Source organism: Trichoderma ghanense, assembly GCF_004382785.1.
Source record: "Trichoderma ghanense strain CCMA-1212 chromosome Unknown scaffold_4, whole genome shotgun sequence".
NCBI lineage: Eukaryota > Fungi > Ascomycota > Sordariomycetes > Hypocreales > Hypocreaceae > Trichoderma > Trichoderma ghanense.
The window spans coordinates 606,922-619,133 of NW_027395667.1; the positions used below are offsets into that span (position 1 = coordinate 606,922).

The following is a 12,212-nucleotide window of genomic DNA, read 5'->3' on the forward strand; positions in this document are numbered from 1 at the left end:
CTGGAGTTGCCTGTTTCGCCAACAGGTCTCCTATGCAGGATCCTGATCCCATACCCTGCATTCATCGTCATTCTATGTGAGCGTTCCAGATGTCCTATTCAATCATTTCCTGATCCATGAGACAGCGCAGCCACAGCCAGGGAGTCACCGAGATATCGGTCACAACTTCAACATGTCGGATATCTGTTTCAACTCTCCGTCGATATGATCGATCAAAAACTGTACCCATTCGAGAACGTGGCACGAGCATACATCGACGACATGTTTTTTCTGTAGTGATTCGATTCGAGGGCTACTGCAAGCAACCGGGAAGATTCTCTCAACTCTTTTCAGACATTCGGTTAGCCACGAAAACCTACAACGTTCATTCTGCGGATATTGTCAGTCCTGTTACTCGGGTCCAAATTTGGCGTAGTAGGCCCTTCCACCACAGGGGAGGCAATGGCGGGTATAATGAGATCGATGATCGATCGCTCGGCAGCAGAGTGGTACTCGGAGCCCAAGGCAAATGTCAATCTTGGCACACCAGGACGGCCGTCAATCGAACTGCTCATGGTTTTGAGCCCAAGAGGCCGTGGAAGCCTTCACAGACGCCCAATCTCGTTGAGGAAGCCATCGAGCCCCTTGACTCAACAAAAGGTGGATGGCTTCATGTATCGGCGCAAATATGAGATGGCCAAAAGGGAAAGCAAAAGGTTTGCCGGGCGCTTTCGAGGTAATGTTGTGGCCGCTAAGAGTAAAATCATATCGGGAACATAGATGGTGTCGCGGGAATGAAATCCCCCTTTTCGCCCCTCAGCTGTTGTATCGTAACAACGAGAATCGACTGTCACACGCTGTGAAGCTAACTTGTCTCTTTCTGAAACTCAACAAACAATATCCGTGGCAATATCATAAGCCATCAAAGGCAAAATGAGCGCGAGGCGGCAGAACGGAAGCAAACATGATTTTCAGGGGAGGCCACTCACTGTCGTCTCACCGCAGCTCAAACGCGTGCAAGAGGTTCATCCAGCCTCTGACATTGAGTGTGATGTTTACTTTCGAGCATCAGACACAGACATCAATGACATTACTGACAAAGTTTGCAATTTCTTTGTTCCGCGAAGCACAACACCACGACTTCCCCCTCGCACAGATCACGGCCTCAGTCACGCCCTTCAATACGAAGACGAAGAGCGCAAGCATTCAAGCCTCTCTGCCCCCAACAATTTGAAAAAAAAAAAAAAAAAGAAGAACAAAAATTAAGATCAATTATATCACGTAGAGTGATTGCTCTCATGCAAAAAAAGCTGGCAAAAAACGAAGCAAAAAGCCAAAAGACGAGACAGTCGACGGTATATCGAATCGTTGCCTTCCTCGTTGGGCGGGCCGACGAAGGCAACTCTTCGATATACCGTTCGACCTACCTTTCAACTTACCTCCTGGACTGCCCGTCTTCCGGCAGACAGAGCCGGAATTTTGGTATATGTACCCTTAGAGCTGGGTTTGGGCTGGCTGGCAGCTGTCGGCGGGCCAGGAGTGTGGATTGGCGAGTGGCCACTTGGGCTGGCAGATGGTACTGAGTGGTGGGTGGGCTTTGCGGGTGGAAGTGCGCTGTAAATCGGTTGTTGGCATCTTTGCTTTGGTGCTTGTTTTCTGATTGTGTGAGGAGGTTGTCGACTGAGAAGGCGATTCAGGGGTTGAACTGCTAGTGAGGTTATCGTGCTTTTCAAGAAGACTGTAGCTAGTCGACGCGCTGTAGTGTCATCTGGTGGAATCTGGTCGAAGCAGAAGCTCATCCTCACAATATAATGCTCAATATCCACAGAGAAGAACCGATATTCGGCAGTTACACTCTCGTCACCAGGTTCGCTTGGAGAAGAACGTGGTTGTCCACCTGAAGAGTCGAACTCACAGCAGCACACATTGACCAGTTGCATATAGTGGATGGCTTCAATTTGTCTGCAAATTAGCTATGATATCAAATGGATGATGATTTGTGGCCGAGATGTGTCGAGGATGTGACCACTGAGTCGTTGATAGTCGTGTACCAGGGGAATGGTTCATAGGGATGTACGGCTTCCTGATATAGCGTTTGGTGCTGAGCTAAGGGTTCTTTCACTGGACTGGACTTTTTCCCTAGTTGCATAAGCAGGAATAACTCATGACGGATGATGTGGTGATAGCTCAAGGGCAAGGATGCTGCAGGAGAAGAGGAATCTCGAGGATGAGAGTCGAGGGCGAGGCGTGAGCGGTGACCCGACGTATGGCTGATATATCAGCAAAGCCAGGCGGTGTGACGATGCTCGATCATGATATAGACCCCAAGAAGAATGTAGTTTGTAGTCTTTCATCACAAATGTCTACCCGAGACTAGCATCACTCAGTCCAGTCTTAACGTAGATGCCAAGTTTAGAGTGTATGTCCGGTAGATCTAGATCCATAACCATGTGTCCAACCAAGGACAAACACCTTCTATATGAGATTGGCATCCGTAGTTCAGCAGCCCAAACAAAGTATTCCACATTCTCTCCTATATCCGCCTCACATGCATCCATGAACCGACGCTGCAACCTCCATCAACAATAGGAGGCAGCTGACTCAGCAGACCGACATCCGACCTCCAGCACGTCTCTCTTTCTCGCCCTTCTGTCATTTTCCACTCTCAAATGAATCATTTATCCGCCAACAGAAAATACGATGCTCCCAATCGTAAAAGACGCCAAAATCCCACCAACTGCCCATCGTTCAAACTGCGGTATGTATTTACGGTTCCTCCGCTGTCTTCAGGCTCCCCAGCTGGCCGATTACCTAATCACACCGTTCACTCAAAAACAAAAGTGCCGGCTACATAAACGCGAGGTCGGCCCGGAGGAAGTCCAGATTCGCGCCGATGCTTAAGCGCCGACTTTCCGACCTCCGATCCCTTTGGAAGCAAGTGAGCTGGACATGGCCGTGAGTTGCCGTTGATGCACTTGTCATGTCCTGTTTATTTTGAGGTAGAGAAAAAGACGGTTGTAAGTTTCTAAAATGATGGGGAAAGGCGATATTTGTAGACATGTGCACTTGAAAGTCACCCATTCCCTGCAGCGTGCAGCTTGGCATCATGTCCATCCTCATAAACCAAGCGACTTACACGTGCTGCCTACCTAAAGAAAACAACAAAAAGGCTCAGAAACAGGCTATCGATTTAGCCTTTTCCAATACCCCTGAAAGGTAACAGCCAAAAGAAAAAAAAGAAGAGAAAATAGGCGAGCTAATTGCATACCAAGACAAACCACCGCTCTCCACCCAGCGCAGATGCTCCGGATCTTGAACAAAGTGCGAGCCCCGATCTGCCTATCCCTGGGGGGGCGTCGCCTGACCCAACCCAACCACCTTCTACCACGGCCCTGTTTTTTCGTCCCCTGTGCTTTCGGTAGGTTGATGAGTTGTCGGTTTCGGTAATGGTCTCGTTGCGACATTGTCGGAGTGCGGGCTTGAGCTGAGCTGCGGAGAAAGCAAGGAGCAGGCAAATACCACCCTCACAGGATGGATGTGCAATACCAAAGTTCGATGGTAGCCAGCTAATGTACAATGACGGAAGGCTTTTTTTTTCCCCCTGTCTTGGTGTCTTGTTTGATCGATTGGATTGAAGGGACTTTTTTTTGGTCAGGTTCCTAGTATACATATACTTGGGTGGTGACCCGTCTTCCTTCGTTCCCTTTTCCCTTCAACCTAACCAGTGTATTTACTCAACCTTTCTTTTCCATTGGCATACTGAGTGATCTGCAGGCTTTTGTCCCTGCCCTTACCTTTTCTCGTTTTATCTGCCTCAGTCGACTTCGAGCGAACAAACGATTTGTCTCCTGCTGACCTTTTTGTGCTATGTTCATCGTCGTGATGGTGGTGTGATTTGGGTACGCGACTTACACGCATCGTCCTACATCTTATGTACGCGGAAACGACCTTTAACGCCTACAACACCAGACATTCCATCAACACTCGACACTCCATCTTCACTCATCAACCGAGGAAAGAAAAGAGAGAATCTTATCTAGCAATATGGCTTCAAGCAGCCAAAGCGGCCAAGCGCCGCAGCACCTCGTACGTCAACACCATTCCCTAAGCCTCTCAACACCAACACCACCATCGTCACCATCTCCATCCCCAAACTCACCAGCAAACCCTCAGCTAACATGTAAATCCCACAGACCCCCCCCTACCCGACATCCCCATCTCCGCCGTCATCCTCACCTTCTTCATCGCCTCCGCCGCCCTCAACATGACAATCTTCCAGCGCAACCGCCGCCGCGGCCACAAGTTCGTCCTCTCCGGCCTCTTCTTCGGCTTCTCCATGGCCCGCATCTCCGCAAACGTCATGCGCATCGTCTGGGCCGAATACCCGACCGACGGCCAGATCGGCCTCGCCGCCACCATCCTCGCCTCCGCCGGCGTCCTCCTCATCTTCGTCGTCAACCTCATCCTCGTGCTGCGCATCCTGCGCGCGTACCACCCCCGCCTGGGATGGAGCACCCCCGTCCGCATCTTCTTTCGCTCGCTGTACGCCTCCGTCGCGGCCTGTCTCGTCATGCTCATCGTCTCCGTTGTGTATAGCGTGTACACCCTCGACCAGGCCGCCATCGACAAGACGCACGACGTCCAGGTCGTCGCCGTCACGTACTTTGCCTTCCTCGCGTTCCTCCCCATCCCCGTCGTGGGCCTCTGCTTCGTCATCCCCCGGAGGCGGCGCATCGAAAAGTTTGGCGCGGGAAGCATGCGGTATAAAATCTTCCTCATGCTCTTCAGCGCGAGCCTGCTCACTCTCGGGGCGGCCTTTCGCGCAGGCGTCGCGTACTACCGCGTGCCTGTGTCGCAGCCCAGGTGGTTCCATCACAAGGCGTGCTTTTACTGCTTCAACTATGTCATTGAGCTCATTGTCATCTTCACGTATGCGCTGTCGCGGTTCGATAAGCGCTTTCATATTCCTGATGGGAGCAGTTCGCCTGGACACTACGTGAATGGCGTTCACGATGGTGATGGGCGCGTGTTTGATGAGGAGCTTCCCGGCAACGTGTCTGAGCGGGCGGTGAACAATTCGTCGCGGGACTCGCAGCTCGAAAACAAGTTTGAGCTGCAGGCGACTGCCCGGTAATCTGGAGAAAGAAGATCTGGAGAAAGAGAACAAGGGGGAAATAATCACGGCGCGAACTGCACCTACAGATCTGTATATACGTTAGTATGCTCGGGGATGTTAGACAAAAGACAATAATCACGAAGCGATATGTTATAATAGACAGGGGGTCATAATGGGCCAGCTGGAAAGAAAGGGGTCCTTCTGTGTGGTTTGAGGTCAAGGCTCGGAAGAATGTTCTCCTCTCAGTACCTATATAGATTATGAGTTATCTGCATCGAATGAATAGAGAATAAAACGATTCACAACGCATGCCGTTCGGTACCCTATTTGCTGATTAGCATGGACATCAATCTTGTGATATGATTGCTGCAGGACACAAATTGGGAGGCGAGAGAAAGGGCATGCAAAAACTCGTGGCTGGTATCAATACTGCTCCTGGAACCGGCCATAAATCATCCCTCAACCTCCATAGCATCGTCCATGTTTCGGCTTCCGTCCCCATGGCGCGGCGCAACTTGGGCAACTCTTGACATTCAGACTCGTCACGGCTGGGTGGCGTGGGCGCGGACAGCGGCAGTAGGATTAATCGTACATTATTTTGTAGATGCCAGGCTCCCTGGGCTCTAACAGCTATAGACCCTCTTGCAAACAGCCCTTTTACAGCGATAACTTGTGTGGATGAACAACGTCGGTGCTAGATTAGAGGAAGTAATCAGGTGTGCCTGGAAAGATACAAGTCAATGACCGGGTTCACGTGTTGGGAGGGAGTGCAAGACGTACGTCTAGAAACCATTGGCTCTCCGGCTCTCGGGCACGGATCGAATTGCAGGCTGTTGATCTGGTTAGCATCTGCGGGATGTCGACACTGGACCCTTGGCGTGGGGTAGGGCCAGCAGGGGGGTGGGATTGAGGGTGGCGGCTCACAAGGTATATTTCAGATGCTCGTCAATTTCCATTATGGCGGCTTGGTTACCGCATCGGTAGCAGTAGTTTGGAGCTGTCGAGGCGTGGCATTGTCAGCGGAGAGCTTACACAGGTACGATTGATGGAAAGGGTAATGAGGCACGAGACAGATGGGCTGTCATGGGCCTTCAAAGCAAAGTGATGAACGAAGGGCGGAAAAAAGACGCACCGGAGAAGATGGTCACCACGTTGCGGTCCTGAGACCAGTTGTATCCCTCCATGACGAGCTGGTGCGCGCGGGCCACCAGCGTCAGGCCGTTGTTGTGGTTGAAGGCCTCCGAGATGTCCTGGCCAAAGGTGTACCCCGCACCGCGGGGAGAGATGCCCCAGCCGCAGCGGTCGTCGGGGTCGGACCACAGCAGGTCGCACATGGGGCCCTCGTGGGGGACCTCCTGGACTCGGTCGAGGGCCCTGATGTTATCTAGTGTGTCGATGCTGGGGGACAGGCCGCCGTGCAGGCAGAAGATCTGGTTCTCGATCAGGGCCGTCAGGGGCAGGTAGTCGAAGAAGTCGGTGAATATCTTCCACACGTTGGCGTTGCCGTACTTGCGGAGACACTCGTCGTAGAAGCCGTACACCTGTGTGATCTGGCGCGACTCGTGGTTGCCGCGCAGGATGGTGATGCGCTGCGGGTAGCGGATCTTGAGGGCGACGAGGAGCGACACCGTCTCGACCGAGTAGTAGCCTCTGTCGACGTAGTCACCTGCGACAGAGTCACGATTCCGTCGTCAGCCAAACGAGCGCCGGATGAGGGCAAGGAGAAGGCAAGCGAAGCATCAGAGTCGCGGTTGTGTTCGTACCCATGAAGAGATAGTTGGTGTCGGGGCTGGGGCCGCCAATCTTGAACAGCTCCATCAGGTCGTGGAACTGGCCGTGGATATCGCCACAGACTGTGACGGGGCATTTCTGCAACAAGGCACCTCGCGGTCAGCATTCTCTCCCCATCACCGCATCGCCAGCGGCGAGAAGACGGCAAAGACGTACCACTGGCTGCACATTTGATTCATCCTGGACGACTTCTCGACCCTAGAAACGGCAGACACCCGAAAGAGTCAGCATCACCAAGCTCTGCCCAACCTAAAAACACCAACACAGAGAACCGAGGAATCGGGAGCCGACAGAGCCCAAAGGAAAAAATCGGGCGACGACAAATTCCTCTCCTCGCGTTCGCATTCGCTCGCATCGCCGGATGATGCTCACCATGTCGCACAGCCGCTGGACGTCGGCCTCGGACAGCTGTTTGCAGTTCATCAGATTCTCAATCCACTGTTCCAGCGTCGATCTCGTCGCGGGCTCCGTGTGCGATGGCGCCACGTCGGTCGGCACTCGCCCGACATCTTCCATATTGGTGTCCATGGTGGAATGCGGCGGCTTCTGGCGTGGGTATCGATGGTATTTTGGTTGGTTTTGAGGCGCGGGCGGAAAAGGGGGGAGGAGGTGAGGCGGCGAGGTTGAGAGACGAAGCGATTGATTAGGAGGGGAGGAGAGAAGAGGGTGAGAAGGCTGATGGTTTGAATGACGTTGCGGTCACGCCTTGGGCTGCCAGCAGTGGTGAATGTGTTGGAAGAGAGTCGAGGCCACTGGACGAGCTGCTGTGGCAGTGGGCGGATAGCTGCTGGCGGTGGGGCTGCAGCGCCCAAGGAGGCTGATTTACAGCGATTGGAGGGCGAGGATTACAAGGGGCCAAACTACCTATCAAAACAGCTGGAATGATCGCGATGTGAAGGATCAAGAGGAAATCTGCACTCGGTTCAACATGATACTGCTGCGTGACATCCATCTCTTTCTCAAATCCCATCTCCTATGCTCTGGTGACTGCATCTTTTCATCCTTGAAGCCACGCGTCCTTGCTGCACGCTCACAAATAGGTACCTCTCGACTCACTCACTTCCTCCCTTTTTCTTGAATAAAACACCAAAGCTCCAATCCCTTTCATAGACCCTAAGTCATCACCAGAGCTCAAGCTTACCCAACTTCCATCGACTCAATACCGTTTCTTCGATGAATGCCAGCAACTGTTCTTTGACGCTCTTGCCGATACGGTGCAAGCTTTGTTTTAAGCTCCATCAGGGGCAAAACGAAATTAGAGCTTCCCCTGTGGCTTTTGGAAGCTCGAGCTGCCCCGCCAAGCCTTGTCCAGAAACGGAGCTGAAACGGCAGCCGTTGAGCGTGAGTCTGAGTGTCACATTGAGTGAGAACAACTTGATTCGAGAACCACGCTTCTCATGATAGGTGATATGGTTGCTTGACATCTATCTGCCTTGGTTATTCACGAGCTTAGAGACACAGCTGCGAACTATACGGACACACACCATGGCAAGTTGATAGACATGTTACAGTTGTTTGATTAAGTAATAGTAGACATACAGGTAGTAGTAGCCACGCTGCTTCTTTTATCCGTTGAGCTTTTCCATAGACAACGCCATAAGCCCAAGATCAACCCCTCCAACACCATCCCTCATGTCAACAATCAAGCCAGCCCCAGCCCAACAAGATCCTGCGCCTCCGCCGCCAGCTTGCTCGACGGCCCCTCCACGCCCTTGCCCACCAAGCTCGTAAAGTCGAGTCCGACCTCAGACAGCTTCCTTGCGTGCTCCTTCGCCTGGTCCATGCACTTCGTCCACTCTGGTCCGCCAGGTTCCGTGCTGCTCAACTGCCGGGCCAGAATCACGTTGAATGCCTCGACCTGCTCCTTTGCCCACTTGACGCACGTGCTCATCATCGGCGGAGGGAAGCAGCTCTGGAAGCACTGCACCGTGTTGTGGATGAGGGTAAAGTACACAAACGAGAGCTGCCAAATGTACAGATGCAGGTCACCCTGGAAGAGGCATTGTCTGTTTACAGCTGGGTTAGCTCATTGAAATGCATTATGTGTAAGAGGGATACGAACCTGGCTCGTTTGTGGATCGTGTCGCCGCGGGCTGCAAGGTATGCCTCCCTCGCCCTGTCTTCATAGCCCAGTCTCGCCAACCAGCTGAGGTTTCGCTTCGTCTTGCTCTGCTGGTGGTGTGTCGTCTCCATGCCATGGATGATGATGGTGGCCAGCTTGGCGCACCGCTCTTCCACCTCAAAGTTGATAAAGTCCTGGGCCACCGTGTTGCCCTTGAGGCCCCTTGCCAACGCCTTGAGCTTTTCCACGCGAGCCACGGCGGGCTCGAACCCCTGGAGCGCGATGTCGATATCGAGCTCGTCCATTTGGCCTTCCACCCAGCGGAGGTTCTGCTGCTTGCCGTCCACCTCGATCATCATGTCCTTGATGTCAGAAAGCGTCTCCAGCAGCTCCGTCTTTTGGAGCAGCCCCGGGTCTCTGGACGCAAAGTAGTTGATCGTCTCTCTGGCCTTGTTATTGGCCTCCATCTCAGACTGCAACCCTTTGCGCAGCTCTTCCACCGCTTTGCGCACATTCATCATCAGCGCCTTCTTCTCGCTCGCTTCTGGCTTTTCCGTGCGGTAGATGAACGTCTCTTGACCGCCGCCCCGAACCATGATGGCGTCGGCCAGCTTGTTGCGCCCGCCCATGGAATCGCCCGTGCCCGGCATCTCGATGACCTCGATATCAAGCAGGGGCCAGCATCGGTCGGCTACGAGCTTCACCATGGGCCCGCGAGTGTCTGCGTTGGGCGCGTCGACCTTGCGCTTCTTCCGCGAGGCAATGAGGAGATGGTCGTTGAGCAGAAAGATTTGCATGGCCCTCCTGCTCTTGTACGTTGCATTGTCCAGCTCGATCCAGGGCCCAGCATTGAGCACCACGTGGCGGCCAATCGCGTTCGGGAGGAACTTTTGCGAACCCTCCACCGTTTTGTAGAGCGTTTGCATCTGCGAAGTCCAGAGGGCACTTCGGTCCGCAACAGAGCTTCGCTTATCCCGTTTGCTCATAGTGACAGCCCCTCCAATGGACGAGTCCACCTCGCCTCTTCCAGACGCTTGCCTGAGGGCCGTCGTGTTCGCCTTGAGTTCAGACATGAGGTTCCGCAGCGCTCTCATCTCTCCTTTTAGCTTCTCCGCCTCTTTGCTGATCTTGATGAATTGGGTCCGGTTTTGCAGGAGATTCTGCTGCAAATCCGCGGCAGCGCGTGCCTTGATGCCCTGGAGCGACTCCATGTACTCCTGGATCTGGTCCTCGCTCGCCTCGCTCAGCACCGAGGCGACATACTGGTCGGGGACGAGATTCGGATCCCGCAGCGCCTTGAGGTCGACAACGGGGGCAGCCCCTGGCCCTGCTCGCGACGGTGGAGGGGGTTGGTAATCGGTGTTGAAGCGCTCGAGAGGAGGCAGACTAGGAACTGGCGGTGCGGCCGCGTCGAACTCGGGAGGCAAGTTGTTGAATCGTGAGGAAAAGCGTCGTTTGACCAGATCAGACGTCTACCAGTCCAGCATTAGCAAGTCACCGAGATTCCCAGTCAAGGACTATGAATGAATTGAGCTCCCACCTTTCCACCAGCTCCTACAGGCCGGGGGCGAGGCGCCTCGGGAATGGGGAGCATGGAACCAGCCGGTGCGCCACCGGTCGAGCCATCTTGGGGGATTGGCGCAGAGATCTGTCGCGGCGCGCTGATGACGGGGCGAGCCTTTCGTCGCTTGCCGCTTCGCAGCGACAGCGTTATCTTGCTGCGCTCCTCTGACATGCTGCCTGCTGGGGGGATTCCGGACCGGGAGGCTGATTGATCTGGCACAGGAGAGGGCGAAGACAGCTGCTTATGGCGGGATCAGAGACATCCACAGGTCTCTTCAGCTGCGCAGACTGCGAATGCTCGTGCAGATTGCCGTAAGTATCCTCGAAAAGCTGCAACTGAGGTGCTTAGGATCATCAGGCGGGATTGAGATCGTATTCGTGGCGTGGCAGACGGGATGTCGAGACGGAGGTACGAGAGGTACAAGTACAAGCGGAGTCCGGGAGCCAAGCTCGCGGGTAGGTCATCTCGCATTTACCCGACAATCAGCCGACCGCCTTCTCCAACGCTCAATCGATGTTCCGACTCGGAAACTAAAGCAGGTATCGCAGCCGGAACTCCATTTTCCTTGTGATATCTTTTTCAACGGCAAAAAAAAAACACACCCATAGAATCGCGACACCGACCGGCGACGGCATCCTCCCAACCGAGGCTCAATTCTCAGCTTGCCCGACGACACACGATTCCCGCTTCGCCACAGCCGCCGACCCTCGAGCCCTTGCGTCTTCATTTATTCATCTCATCTGCAGCGCTTGCAGCTTAGAAAGAAGCTCCCCTCCATTTCGTCGCTAAGAAGAAAAAAAGATGGTCAACACAAGCACCGTGGTGACGGCATCAGTCGCAACCCTCGCGACAGGCCTCGTCGGTTCGTCGCCGCTCCAATGACCATTTTTGCGCAGTTGTTTCTTTTACTTGCAGGGAAGAAAGGCTTCAGTTCCGCTAATTATGTCCTGCGTCCTTCGCTTTGTCTCCCCCACCAACAGCATACGCCGCATACTTTGACTACAAGCGACGAAGAGACGCCGAGTTCCGCCGCAACCTGAGGAGGAACGAGCGCAAGCAGGTGCGCGCCGAGAAGGAGGAGGCCGAGGCCTCGACACAGCGGCTGCGGGGCCTCATCAAGGCCAAGGTCGACGAGGCCAAGGAGGAGGGCTTCCCTGCCGGCGTGGAGGAGCGGGAGGCCTTTTTCAACGAGCAGGTCATGACGGGCGAGATGCTGAGCCAGGATCGTATGAAGAACCTCCCCTTTGTTTGACGCTTTCGTGAATCATTTGCTGACTTGGGTTTGTTTTGTTTGCTTGAATCTAGCTTCTAAGATGATTGATTCTGCGCTCGCTTTCTACAAGGGCCTCAAGGTGTATCCTGCTCCTGGCGACCTCATCAAGATCTATGACAGCACCGTTCCCAAGGTGAGAGATAAAAACATGTTAGAAGCGATCAACTGGACATTCTTCGCTGACAGCCTTTCCGCAGCCCATATTAGACATCCTGGCCGACATGATTGCGTACGACGGCGACATCATGATCCGCACGCGTCCCGCATCCTCGGGCCCCATTAACCTGGGCGACATCCCCAACGTCGGCCTCGACTAAGCCAAATACTGACGAGGACCAATTCGACGAAAAGGAACAAAGACTCTGACACAATCACAGTCTCCGCTCCACTCAAAAACTGGAAAAGCAAAAAAGAGGAAAAGGAAAAG

At 53.8% G+C, this 12,212-nt stretch overlaps 4 protein-coding genes across 4 annotated transcripts; 2 read left to right on the top strand and 2 right to left on the bottom strand.

Annotated features, from left to right (window-relative positions):
• Window positions 1–4,023: 4,023 nt before the first annotated feature.
• CCMA1212_004368 (uncharacterized protein) lies at window positions 4,024–5,113 on the top strand (the record flags this gene model as incomplete). The annotated part of the gene is made up of 2 exons (XM_073701675.1): window positions 4,024–4,069; window positions 4,173–5,113. 2 exons carry the CDS (start codon window positions 4,024–4,026, stop codon window positions 5,111–5,113), a joined length of 987 nt encoding a protein of 328 aa, XP_073559664.1.
• Window positions 5,114–5,794: 681 nt separating this feature from the next.
• CCMA1212_004369 (uncharacterized protein) lies at window positions 5,795–7,414 on the bottom strand (the record flags this gene model as incomplete). Its single annotated transcript, XM_073701676.1, has 7 exons — window positions 5,795–5,817; window positions 5,876–5,925; window positions 6,020–6,092; window positions 6,228–6,761; window positions 6,859–6,964; window positions 7,043–7,084; window positions 7,259–7,414. The coding sequence occupies 7 exons, from the start codon at window positions 7,412–7,414 to the stop codon at window positions 5,795–5,797; spliced, it is 984 nt and encodes a 327-aa protein (XP_073559960.1).
• A 1,114-nt stretch (window positions 7,415–8,528) lies between these two features.
• CCMA1212_004370 (Exocyst complex component EXO84) lies at window positions 8,529–10,683 on the bottom strand (the record flags this gene model as incomplete). The annotated part of the gene is made up of 3 exons (XM_073701677.1): window positions 8,529–8,892; window positions 8,949–10,420; window positions 10,489–10,683. 3 exons carry the CDS (start codon window positions 10,681–10,683, stop codon window positions 8,529–8,531), a joined length of 2,031 nt encoding a protein of 676 aa, XP_073559990.1.
• A 630-nt stretch (window positions 10,684–11,313) lies between these two features.
• CCMA1212_004371 (Mitochondrial import receptor subunit tom20) lies at window positions 11,314–12,102 on the top strand (the record flags this gene model as incomplete). Its single annotated transcript, XM_073701678.1, has 4 exons — window positions 11,314–11,374; window positions 11,493–11,738; window positions 11,818–11,918; window positions 11,983–12,102. The coding sequence occupies 4 exons, from the start codon at window positions 11,314–11,316 to the stop codon at window positions 12,100–12,102; spliced, it is 528 nt and encodes a 175-aa protein (XP_073559704.1).
• Window positions 12,103–12,212: the final 110 nt, after the last annotated feature.